Source organism: Pieris napi, chromosome 19 (genome assembly GCF_905475465.1).
Source record: "Pieris napi chromosome 19, ilPieNapi1.2, whole genome shotgun sequence".
In the NCBI taxonomy this organism is placed as follows: Eukaryota; Metazoa; Arthropoda; class Insecta; order Lepidoptera; family Pieridae; genus Pieris; species Pieris napi.
Window position 1 is genome coordinate 2,548,559 of NC_062252.1, and position 14,178 is coordinate 2,562,736.

At 32.7% G+C, this 14,178-nt stretch overlaps 1 protein-coding gene across 8 annotated transcripts in view; it reads left to right on the top strand.

Moving 5' to 3' along the window:
- LOC125059403 (IQ motif and SEC7 domain-containing protein 1) overlaps positions 1-14,178 on the top strand; it is a 164,543-nt gene that overhangs the window by 120,085 nt on the left and 30,280 nt on the right. For 2 of the 8 annotated variants that reach the window (XM_047663811.1, XM_047663812.1), the window contains exon 2: positions 8,573-8,907. The exons of the other annotated variants lie outside the window; for them this stretch is intronic. In XM_047663811.1, the coding sequence (XP_047519767.1) occupies positions 8,813-8,907 (95 nt within the window). In that variant the 5' untranslated portion in view covers positions 8,573-8,812. The remainder of the gene's footprint in view (positions 1-8,572; positions 8,908-14,178) is intronic. 8 annotated transcript variants of the gene reach the window in all.

The following is a 14,178-nucleotide window of genomic DNA, read 5'->3' on the forward strand; positions in this document are numbered from 1 at the left end:
AGAAGTTACGCTAGAGTAAAAATCACTTTCAACTGGAAAGCCAGGTTTCCTTACTTCGTTTTTCGCTCACTTGAGCTTTCGTTCTGCCCTTCAGGCAATTAAAGACCTCGACGGCCCAAGCCGAGGTTCGGACCAGACCAGAGCTGAGCTGTCAAGGACTTCTTAGGCAGTAGCGAAATTCCATTCAATATTATATGATATTGGTAAGCCAGATTTGGCGTGGTGATAGATGCGCAGTTGAAGAAAACCTTCTAAATATTGCCGGTTATACTGCAAAAGCAAACTTACAACACCCTTGTTTTTCGCACCAGTTCACAATGAAGTTCTCATCACAATTAAAATTCTTGATCTATCGCATAACCTTGTAACTAACAGGTGGTATCTATTGGTGCAAAAAGTTGCGTGTGCGCAGGGAATGATGAGCGTTGCAAACGGTTATAAATAACAATTTGACTTGTAATGGACTAGATTCCGATAAACTTGATTGGCTGTGGTTATTGCGATTTCAAGGGCGCTATGCAGGTGAACTATACACATTCTTCTAGTTTCATATTCAAGATAGATATTTTATATAGCTTTGTTTGACACTGTCAGAAGGTGACATTGATTTGCTGTTTTAAAAGAGTACCGAGAGTTTTTTACGCCGGCTTTTTCTCTCGGTCTTCACCCTCTGTCTTCTTTGCCGATGAGTAGGGATGCCTACAAATTCAAATTTAATGACGTGGAATAAGTGATACATGCATCTTATGTTCCGTAATAAACATATTTTATTTTATTTTATTTTATTTCATGTAAATCTATTTTTGAGTTCCAATAACGAAGTACTATTTTTAATTATAAATTATTCATCCATCTCCATCCCAGCTCCATCCCTGAGGTTGTAGATTCGAACCCTGACTGTGCTCTAATGGGCATACCTGATTATATATATTGAACACTGGGTCGTACGGTGTAAGAATAGGCAAGTAAGGAAACCGGCATAACTTACACCCAAAAAAGAGAACGGCGTGTATCAGACACAGAAGCTGATTACGTCCATGTTATAATTAGGCACATAGACCAAAAATAAAGGCACAGCATTCATACAAACACCTGATTAGGTTCACAATCCTTCTGCCACACTTATAATAAGTATAAGTGAACTTACTTTTATATTTATTAATTTACTTAATCGTAGTTAAAAATAGAATTTCTGTCTTCCGCCGAGTTAACACGTTCGATTGTTAAATTTTATATCTTCATCACGAATCTCACTACCCATAATACACGATTGTTATTATTAGCTCTGTCTTTCAGATATGGTACAATAATGTATCATATACGTAAACTTAGTTTTTTTTAAGTTATTAGAAATGTATTTTTTTTAAATTAAATAGCGTATATTTATTTCGTAGCAAACCTGAGACTTGTTCTGCACTCGAACTTAAACTTCGAAGAATATTGCAGTATGAAATAGCCAAACATCTCATGAAATAATTGTATTTCATACAAAAATTTAATAGAAGTCTATATTATTTTTCTATCCTTTTTTTGTTTTCCGTTGAATATATTTTTTTTTATTTTTCTCTTAACACTTTAGTTTCCAAGTAAAGGAATTTGTATTGTGGTGTAGCTGTTCAGGCAACAAGGTCTCTTTACTGGTTTTTGTGTTTTTGTACTCTTAATTAAGCTAATAATAAAAAAAAACTATAAATATATTACTTTGTTAATTTAACAGATATAATAGATTATTTTATCACTCAAAGTGCCTCGATAGATAAGAAAGATTCAATACATTCAATAAGTATTTGTTATTGTGCCATGTTTTACGCGTTTTCTCCATGCGCCGGAGTGCGTGTCTCGTGCGTGAAATGCGTAAACGATTCGCTCTGATTGCCACTTTCTTACAGTCCCTAAAAGGAGAGACGATTTTCAATTGGCTTATCGATACATAATTTAAAGTATCCGGGAGGAACGTATCATATACTAGCTGTGCTTGACAGCCTAATAAAATAGACTATTGAATTCCAAAATATTTTTTATCTGTTAGACAATGGTATCCCGATTTTGTAGCCTTCTATAAAACTATAGAACATCACTTTGCTCTATTGTCAATAGTTTCGGCGGCATACGCGTTATATTTTATTGGTATTTTTCACACCATATTACACTATTGAAAATAATTTATTACAACCTAACCTAACTTTTTTATGATAGCGTAGAGTTCTAATGATGTAAGAATTTTTGCAAATCACTCCTGTAGTTTCGAAGCCTATTCAATCCAAACGATCAATCAAATCTTTCCTTTTTATAATATTAGTATAGACTAGCAACCGCTACCTCCCGTAAACTTCGTGTATTTTGGCAAGATTTTTTTGACCTCTTCAATAATGATTGTTATATTTCGATAAATATACATCCTCCCTCAGGATTTACACAATTCATTGCTGATATCCAATGTGTAACATATAGAGAGGAAATTATTTTATAATATGTAATATGTATGGATTGTATGCGAGTCGATTTATGTATATGTATAACCTTCTGAATTTACGTTTTAAAGATACTTCTGGACACATAATTTATTTACCGTGGGACCCTTAAGTTATACCCTTCGGGGATTTCTAAAATCTTCAGTTTTTTTTAAATAAAACCCACTCACTTCAATTTAATCTCTGCCATTCTTTTTGTCAAAACAAATCTTATAATGATATTAAAGATTTTGAAGTTAAGATCTGTTTTATACTTGTATAAATTTACATAAATAAAGTTTACATTAGAAGGACTGTCAAAAAAACTTACATATTAGGAAAATTAGACATCTTAGGTAAGAGGTATCCTAGGGATGAAAGGTGAAGCAAGGGAAGACACGCGTTGGAAGTATGAGTTAAAAAGGATAGCCGGAGTATATTGGTATATAGCGAGGATGATATGAAGAGACACGCTGATTAGTAGTAATTATGTATAAAATACTGTATACACTTATTACAGCATTAAGGCTTATATTATTATTGTTTTGACTGTAATATTATATTATGTGACTTGAAATTAATAAACAGGACGTTTTTATTAATTTCAAATTTCAAAAACCAAAATGTACACTTATGAACGTCAAATAATGTCAAACCCTAAACCATTATCAAAAGCCATACAACGAATATTTTATTTCATAATCTTCATACTCAATACTCCAATGCTATTGTGAATGAAACAATGGAAGTATTTTTCAATAGCAAACAAGTATTCAACCAAATTATATAAGACCGTGTGTTACATCGATCTCGGGTTCTATAAAACAACGAGTGGTAATCTATTGGTTACGAAAGAAATATAGTCGAAAATGATAAAAGTTAGAGACTTTGTACTAACATGACAGCTGAACGGTAAGATATGAAGGATATTGCGGTAAACGATTACAGAACGGGAGACGAAAAAAACTGTTTTATTTAATTAGGGTGGCCTGGAAGGGATCGCTTAGTAGCGACCCTGTTTATCAAGTTTGTTATTTAATTATGTACAAAAAGTGTGAATAATATAAAAAAACGTACGTTATGTACACGCGTTAGAAGTTAAACTTGTTTGGTGTAACAAGACAAAAATCTTTTCAAAAATATTATTCTACGTTTGTAGAAAATACTAAAATGTTGACTATATCTAACTTCAGGGTGTCGGTATTTTGTGACGGTGTGCGCGCATCGTAAAAATTTACTCTCATCATTTCCCTAACGCGCCAAAAGAAGTATAACTCCAATAACTAATAATTATTACAACTAAGAGGTTTTATATATTAAAGATTGTCTGATACTCTTTTGTTTCTCTCTGGGTCGGTAGCTCATGTCTAAGTATCGTGGTCAGCTGTGTATATAAATAATTTCGGTCCTGTGTATAGTTTTGAGGAGGAGTCTTTGACTTGATCAGTCCATCTCGTTGGCGAACCTCCACGTGATCTTTCGCCTTCGGTGTTGCCAATCACGATGAGCTTCTCTAAGTTCTCAGCGCTCGTATGCATTGTGTGACCAAAATACGAAATTATGCGTTATCGGCATATGGTTTTTTGTAGCTAATACGAATTGCCATTTATTTTTAGGTATAATACCTAGACTAGGCTTTATTCCTTAAATCTAATTGTCATAATTGTTAACTCGTCGATATATATATTAAACACCTACGTTTCGTAAGAAGTAAATGTTACGAATCATAGTCCAATCGCAGTTATATATATTTTATCACACGAGTTTTTTAGATTATATATAATATGTTAAAACACGTTTAAGTAAACATTTCTGCGTGATATAATAGAAAATTTCTAACTATGTGCGTGACGATATGAAAAAAATAATAATGTTTCGCATTTTACATAATAGCAAATGTTTTAAAGATTCTCAATATATATTTCTTTTAATCGAGTAGTTTTGGAAGTAAAAATTGTGGTATTAGCATATTAGATGTTTTAATACAAAACACTTGTTTATTTTATACAAAACGTTAAAAAGTGGGATAAATATCGGATGCTTGTTACCATGGTAACAGATTTATAACGAGTTATATATATGGCTACAAATAAAATTTAATAGATTATCTCTTTGTAAATTAAGTAAGACAAATGATATAATTAATAATTTAATTTATTTTTATGCATTTTATCGCTTTTCCCAGGTTTCCTGTTCTGTATTGTTTGTTTGATTATAATGTCATCAAGCTATATTATTTTAAGTCTGCCAACTTTCCTCTTGTGATATAACCATTACCACTCAATCGAGGAAGCGAGGAATCTATAAAATCTATGAATAATATTGTTGATGCATTTCGACTATGCATTTCTAAATTGCACATTTTTAATCATGTCGTAAAATTCAAATTTTACTGTTCTATGTTACGAACCGTTTCACAGCTGAATTTGATGAAAAACATGTTTTATTACAAATGTAATTAAGTTGAGTTTTAATTGAGTTTGTCCAGTGTGAGGCGGCGACATCTCCGCTCGCTGGCAATGGATACTTGATTGTGTTGTAGACGTAGGTTAGGTACTGAAGCGGTTTAAAAGTAAGTACCCGAGGTTTTAGTGGGTATTACTCACCCAGTCTCTGAATAGCAAAGATTCTGGTGTAAGTCGAGTTTAACATACCCATGCTACTTTCGGGGGATGCGCAAATACATTTAAACCTCGGATAAAAGAATTGTAGAATTTCACATTTATTTAAATAATGATAAAGTCATTATTTCATTGTAATGCAATCAGTACTTCATTAAAGCTTATTACGAATTACGTATTTTAATTAGTATTGACTGTTAAAATAAATCTTTTTTTATACAATATAAATGCGATTATAACATTAACATAAACTGACGTTTTGAGTGCTTCAGCGATCATGACTCAGTCTTAAATATAGTTTTGAGAGCTGTCAAACAATTTTTTTATCAATTTGTCATAATTGTATCGGACAATGCTCTAGTGGAGATTGATGCGGGCATTTGTTTTATTTCATTCTTATAGTGCATACATTACTCATCTGTTAAAATTTTATATTTAAAAAATATATGTTTGTGTGCTAGATGACCAAAAGGCCAACTTTTATATATATCTTTTTAAAATTGTTTAAGACATCAAACGCAGAAGTTTATAACTTAAAACTATTGCAGTGATTAATGACGAAGGCCGTCCAGAGATCTATATATTACCTTAACCTTTCTCATTTATATAACAAACAATTCGCTAATTGCATATATATAATATCTATGCATAATTTATATTATGCAATTTCATTACTGTTCCTCGAAAGAGTCTTTTTGGACTTATAAACGAAGTTAACCAATTTGCAGTCAAAGTATAAACAATACTTTTGATAACTAGAAACGTGGTCAATATAAGTGAAAAATGTATGACATAAATCAATAATTCGATAGTAGTATACTTTTAAAAAAAATACCTTGATATAAAAAACTGATTGACATTATTAAACAAGAGAGAATAAGAAAATAAATGAAGCTCTTTAATAAATGTCACTTGAATATCAATAATCTGTTGTCAATCGGCGGCCTTGCCTCATTTCCTGGTTTTACTTAAGCGGTTCGCGAGTGAACTACTTTCGGTTTCATTGTTTATGCAATCCGTGTAATCAATTATTAACCAATTGGGGTATTGATAATTCTAGATTTTTAACGTGGACTTTGACCTTTTATCAAGATTTTTTTAAGAGCAGAGGATAAACGGATAGGAGGCTCATCTGATGTTACGTGATGGGGGCCGTTCAAGTATTACGTAAGCAGATTTACTGCAATTTATCCCCCCCCCCCTCTCCTCTTGTGAGCAAAAGTAAGCAAAGCTCTCAAAAATAATAGTATAGTACGTTAACGTAGTTTTTTTGTAGGAATCCGCGAAAATGCATTTCGTTTTCAAGCATAGACAATGTGTGGGCAATATGTGTTAAAAAGTAAATGATTACTGTTGACGTAATCACCAAATAAGAAAATCAGTGACCCCCCTTATAGTGCTTACGTAAAACTTGAATGGCCTCATACCGCCCATGGACATCGGACAACGGACTCGCTAGCCTTCTGACATTGATTGATACATCAATGCCAGAGAGCTCGCGAGTCCGTTGCCGGCCTTTTAAGAATTGGTTCGCTCTTTTCTTGAAGGACCCAAAGTCGAATTGGTTCGGAAATACTTCAGTGGGCAGGTTCCACAGACGTTGAGGTAATACGGTTGGAATTTCGTATTCTGCCTCGATGATGAAACTCAGATATTCCAATACTATGAATTTTATATAATAACATATCTTAAGATTTTTATTTGTCTAAATTCTAAAGCTTAGATAGCTTTCTAGCGGTTTATTAGCAAACGTCAGGCTAAATGCATTTACCTAAATGCTTAAAGCAACACTAGACGGACACTTAATACGGCTATCATGTATTGGTGTCGTGTGAGTGACATTGAAATTGTATATGACTATTGGCAAGTGATGACACTCAAGATGTTTGAGACATGATATGTCTCGAACCAGAATCTATGGAGTGATTCGTATCAACAATCATGGTTTCGCACAGAACAATCTTAACTAATCTACGCTCTAAACAATGAAATTAGTACGTGGCGGGTTCTATTGCAATATTCAAATAAAATTTTGTACATAACATAAAGGCACGAGTCAATGGAGATGTAGAAAGATGAGGAAATAGTATTATAAAATGCTGGAAAAGTGGTTTTTGCTAATATGAATTATGCTTTATTGGTATAGGAACTTTGACAAAAGATAACAAATATTTATTAGCAATCATAACAATCAAATATACAGTAATAGCAAACTCGGCGAACTCCGTTTCGCCACCAGATGGCTTCGTTTTATGTAACATTTCGTTTGGTGATCCCGCTTTTCTGTTGAATTTTTGCCTGAATTTTCTCAGGAGCCCGAGACCTTTCCAACGAATGCAAAACCGTGGAAATCGGTTCGTGCGTTCTGGAGTTATAGCGTCAGGAAGGAAAACCCGACTTATTTTTATATAGTAGATTTACAATTTTCTTAACCTTATGTAGGTTATAATAAAAATGTATAAAAAGAAAATTAAAAAGTTTGGTCCCTGTGGCGGTGTACCTTCAACGCTTGCAGCATTGCCTAGCTGTACATCGCGATACTAATTCATTGAGCGAGGAAAGCGCCAGCTCTGGGGTCACCGGTACTAGCTATCAGGCGCCAACTTAAATCTTTAATTAGCGCCTGTGCACTTAAACCCCACGGCACAAGAGTCTCTACTCCAAAGGGAACAAAATCTACTTTATTAAGATATAAGAAGCCTTTCTAAGCTCATACTGTACTGGTATACATCATTGGCCCGTAAAAATGCGATAATTGAGAAAATAGTGTTTAAACCAACTTTTTTGTTAAAGTGTTTAACAATAATTATAATCTTAACTAATAATAATTTATTGCCATACATTGGTACATAAAATACTTGGTTTTAATTTTATTTAAAGTTAATATGAAAAATATATTATTAAACATTCAAAGCGATGATTGGGGTTTTCCGTATATGTTCGATGATGTCATCTTTCTTTGTGACTTAGGTTTTTAATTATATATTTTTAACATCCTTTGACATTGATTAAACTGTAAGAAAGTAAATAACCAAATCTTGTATAATTATATCTCATTTTAAGTATTGCTGAATCATATATACTTATTGCTTTACATGCTTGCATTGTCATATAATGATCGTTCTTCACGATCGTTAGAGTAATCCAAATATCAAAGTGTATTGTAAAATTGTCTTAATAGACAACTTTATGTATGAATCTATCGACACTTGGAAAGTTCTGAGAAAGTTACACCAAATTGAATCAGTTTTTGTATTCGATATGTTTGATTGTCCTTGCGTAATTGTTGAGTGATTTACTCGTTATACGACCGTTAATAAATGAGTGAATGTCTTCAAGGTTTACACAATCCAATATTTCGTTCATATCGATAAGTTATTTGCGCTTAATAGCGCGTTTCTCGTTTCATATTTATGTTTAGAATTCTTGGTCCTTACGAACTTTGTTGTCTCAAGTCATCTCGAACAATATTCGGAAGGTATACAATTTTTAATATTACAGGAATACTTATTAACAAGAGTTTAAGTTTATTGAAGTATTTAGTGAAAACTGACATTAATGTATAGTGAAAGTGACAGAACATTAAAGGAAATAAATCTTATTAAAGCATATATTAAAAATGTCAATAACGCCAAGCCAATGAAAAAGTGAATTAGCGGTAAAATAGAATTCAAAGTGGCGAAGTCAGAGTCGAAATTGGTTCTTGTGGAGGGTGAAGGTGATGGGTGTTGCTGTACTGGCATGAGGATCGGTGACTTGGGAGGAGTGCTCTTGGAAGCTGCAAAGCTAACAAGGTCCTGGTTCTGTCAGAAGCCTGGGTTAGCTGAGGATTACGGGTGAGTGTGCTTTGATAGGGGAGAGTCGGGAGAAGCTTTGCAATACTTGAAAGAAAGTAAGACTCTTATATAAAGTAATTCTTCCTTTTTTCTTTGACTTACCTCTACAGGTCTGCGACGCCTATATATAGATAATTAATATAGGAATTTAAAGTCAAATCATTTATTTCAATTAGTACAATTAAAAAGGCACTATGAAATCAAAATTTCAAGTTAAAAGTATTACCAAAAAAAATGACTTGTTGCCCCTTCCAAAAGGTAGTTTCATATGCAGAAGAATGGATAAGAAACTCCATATTTACTCCTTTAAAATAGTTTTTACAATATTTTTTATTCATTGATTTGATTCATTATATGTGAAGATCATACCTAGAACAAAAAAAGCTACAATACATAGATTTTATACTATTCTTTATAAAGAAAATGAATAATTAAAATACAGTGAAACGGTGTGTGAGCTACGTCAAGGTTAATTTATTTTTCAAAAAAAAAAAACAATTCTAGTTATATATTAAGAAAATATATTAGATTTATTTATACGTAGTATTAATAAACCAGTTCAATATATGTTATTTAATGAGACATCCTTCAGAACAAAGCTGAACCCTCCTTGTTTAGCTTACTACTTCTTATAACGCTCATCATAATTAAATGGAAAATCGAATTCCATACGATAATAATTATTCTATATAAAACCTCTATTTTATGTATTTAAACCAATAAATGAACGTGAATGTCGAGGCTATTCAACTTCTTGTCACCACGGGCTTAATGAGAAGATTAAAAACGACAGAATCATTTGAATTAGTGAATTAGGTGCACGATAGTCTGAAATGCTAAAAAGTGTTAAGTGGAAAAATAGAACATAGTGTCACACCCTTAATAGAGACTGTAAGTAGTGTTATTGGACATTTTATTATGTTAAATATCCTTATAAGTAAATTATGTTAGACTTATATTACTTATGAGTCTTAAGTTGGGCTAGATATTAATGTTACATGATGTCTCAGTGAAGAGACAGCGCTATAATAAATGAAAACTAAAATATTATAGGATTTGATTTAAGTTACTATTAGTTCATTACAGCTTTCACTTCGAGTGTGACCCAGTTCACTATGTAGGTTTTGATTTGATTTAGGTCTCCCGTTGAATATTTAATCGCATACAATAACTTCCCAACTAGTCTGGATGTTTCAAATTTAATTACTAAAAACTTGGATCATAAAGTAGGTTTATACAAATATTTACTTAATTAAAATATACAGGAAAAATACTAATTGCTTTCAAAAATTGTTTTTAGTAAAAGTTAAAAGCATTTTTATAATTTGTAAGCGGTTGCCGTATAATTGAAAACACAGATTGAAATCGTTAAAAACTCAACCGCGGGCCATTTCGTTGAACCAGGCAATCTCGCCCTCACAAACGTGGGCAGTTTTAATAACTATTTTTTCTGAAACTGGGTCAGTCCTGCGACGGTGCATTCAGCTATATTAATCCAGTCCGCAAGTGAATAGAAAACCACCCTGCGTCTGTTGACAATGAAACGAAACGGAGGTCCCGTTTCGTTTCATTTGAGTAATACATTTCGTTTTCTTATTCATATATACAAACTTTAGTTTAATTTAATTAATTGCTCTCATTAAAATGTTCAGCTAGAATTAACAGCTGCTAATGATATCTGTGAATGGGATACTCGTGTTCCTGATTAAATTCTGTTGACCTGCTCCCGAATATGTTATTTGACCTAAAAGCGAAATGAAAATTATTTCGAAAACTGAAACATATGTAACGTTTCACTTAGGGTGTTCTACAAGGCCGTGCCCTGGCGCCGCGCCAATAAAATGATAGGGTAAGGAATTAATTGGCAGCCTTTATCACTTAAATTATCTCTGCCGCAAAAGTTACTGTAATACCAAGTTTATCGTGTACCACAATAATGCGATGAATTTGTATTAGCGTAAGGCTTAAAATTGTTTGAAACAGCTGACAAGGTCGTAGCGAAATCTAATTAGGCATTTGAACGGCTATGGTTATGTTATGTTTATTTCAGTGCACTCCAGACTCGTGCGACTGTTTTACAATAAGGCGATTGCTAGGAAAGTAATAATTGTAGTGAAAGTTGGTGTATAATTGAGTTTTGTCCATGCTATGGGGCGTTGCAGTTGGTGTTTTGAATTCGCTTGTGTGCAATGACCGAGTGTATGTACCTGAATAATATTTACTTTGTCTACAGTTGTTAAGATAAATATTACAAGTTGTACGTGATCTAGTCATATTTACATTCGCGTTACATCTACTTTATTATATTACCAAAGAGCTGGTGCTTTCCTCGCTCAACGAATAAGTATCACAATACAGCGATGACATGCTGCCAGCGTTAAAGGTACACTGCCAGGGACCAAACTTTTTAATTTTATTTTTATAAATTTTTAATTATTACTTTGTAGGATAAGAAATTAATAAATACTGTATATTTGATTGTTATGTTTAGGTTAATTTACCTTTAATATATTAAGATAAAACATTTCAAATTCTACCTTCAAGAAAAGAGCATTTTATTCTCTGTAAGGTTGGCACTACACCTCCCGGCTTTGCAAGTGTCCATGGGCAGCGGTTATCACTTTATTCAAAGTTACCCACTTGCACGTTTGTCTCCTGTCCCATAAAAAAAACCTTCCGTATCAGTTTAGCAGTTACTCATTTTTTATTTTTTTTTTTAAAGATAATTCACACCAATTGACCTAGTCCCATGCTAAGCTGGTGAAGCTTGTGTTATAGGTACAAGGCAACGGATATAGATACATATTATAGATAGATAAACATATAAATACATATTTAAACACCCAAGACCTAAGCACAACACCAAATGCTCATCACATCGAATAAGGCTTCGTTATAAGATCACTTAGCCCTTCAGCTTGTATCGATAAAAAGTACTGATATTCAGTAATTTAATTTTCTGAAATTAAATATTTTACATTTCATTATTAAACACAACACTTTTGATTATCTCACTATCCATCAAACGTTTGTGCTAATACTTGATTATGTGACGAAGATCATACGTATTTTTATCACTGCAGACCACATAAATCCAATATTAGTGTAATAGGATCATGGTGTTTCTCCACAGTTTCCAAAAGATTTACGATACTACTGTGCGTTATGTGATACTAACAGTTTTTAAAAACTGTATAGTAATGTTGACGTTTCGTCAATTTGTCTGGGTATTGTGAGACTTTTGCTAGTAAGACTACCCTTTTATATTCAATTATACTGGCTATGTGTATTTTCGGTGTAAATAAAGTGTTTATGAATATTTGCGAATGTGCATTATAGGAGGTATGTTTTTATATTTTCATTCCATTAGGCCATTAAAAACGATATTTTGGTTTATATTATATATTGTATTATTGTATATTTAGGTTTTTATAGGGGTATTCAATATATTGGTCTTGTTTGCAGCTGTTCCCTTTCTTCAGTCCGGCAGCTTTGGACTTTGGCCAAAAAATCTCACTCATAATGATGCAGGCAATCGATGTTGACCCTTAGCTGCTTTGGTACTTAATGCTAGTTATTTATTTGTTTCGTAATCCTACAGCTTACATAAATTATATAACAAAAATCAATTATACTAAATATATAGCCATAGATGGAATACATAATATTTATATACAAAAAGGTTCAAACACGAAGAATCAATAAAAATTATTAAATACATTATCTAAGTACTACCTAATTCGGCTGTGTTGTATGATGGTGTGAATGTGAGTGTATGTACGTGAGGGTGTGTCTGTGGGGTGTGCTCATGATGAAGGTTATTTAGCGCTATGGATATTCTTAATACTCTTTTTAAGCATATTCCGCGCTTAAACAAGTCGAGGCTTAAATAGTGTTCGTTGTATGTCCGGGATGCGAGATACAAAACTGAGTTTTTTGCATAGTTGGTGTTGATGCGAGGAACGTGAAACAAAGCACGATTACGAGTCTGGTAGGCTGGAACATGTATTGCACATTTTTCTAGAAGTGAGCTGCAATTAAGATGATGTCATGTATCATATCGTATTGTTTTCGTCGAGTCTAAAGTATCAATTTTAAAATGTTTACACGCGTCTTTTATAGGTATTAAACTTATAACTTATTATAACAATTATAATATATATGATAGCTTTATAGAGTCGCTTTCTCATAACAATGAACGGTTTACGGAGAAGCTCAAATTGTTGCTTTTCTCGAACTTTCTAAACACAAGTATCGTGACTATCTTGTCTCCAGCGACGATAAATATTCGCGAAACGTATTTGTTGGTTATTCAGTACATTTTTATTTACATTCACCTACCACAATAATATTGTGCAAAGCATCGTTGCCATGCGGAATATCCTTTTTGTACTAAATTGTATTCTTCTTTTTGTAGTGAGATCTCCTTTCGAACGTTGGCAATCATGGTGGCTACTTTAATTTTGGATGCCGCGCTTCTGAACAATGACTTGATGCTTTGCATAACAAAACTAAATAGTATTGCAAGTTAAATCGTACTTTTCTTTCTTCCTTTAAATCGGTTGTTTTTCCGTGTGAAGTTACAATAGTTTCATGTTTTTCTATGTATGAGATCAAAATGTAGTTTTGACCCATTTCTCCTAATACTTAAATATGTACATTTTCTATTATTTTATACGGGTAGCAGAATTTAGCTGAATATATAAATAAGGTTTAGAGGTATTTTGTTGCTACCGTCACTTTCATACATGAAAATTGTCCTGTGAAAATGTCCTGCTGTAAGGACAATGGACCTGCCCCTACCAATCCAGACTATAACTATCTTTAAATGTAACATTAAAGCCAGAACACGTCTCCAAAGGTATTTGTGTCGCCATAGAAATTATGACTTTGTTTGCGAGGTCTGGAGGAAATCTAGATTTCCGTGTCCAGGTTTATTTTATTGCACCGTTTTGGCTTGAATCCAACAATAGCTAAACAAGCGACTACAAGATAAAATTAAATTATTAAAATTAAAGTTACCTGTTCTCGGCACTTGTACAGTTATTTAACTTAAAAAAAGCTTGGAAATATTGTGATACATACTTTGATAAAATAATAAACTAAAATTATGTAAATATATAAAATATTGTAAAACGCGAAAGAAAAATATGTTTTTGCAGTAAATATTGTTTTAAGATTATTAACTACTAGACTACTGGATTTCAAAATTATTAACTAGTAGTAGAGTAAGCTAGAATTATTTCCAAAATATTAAATAATGGCGAGCCG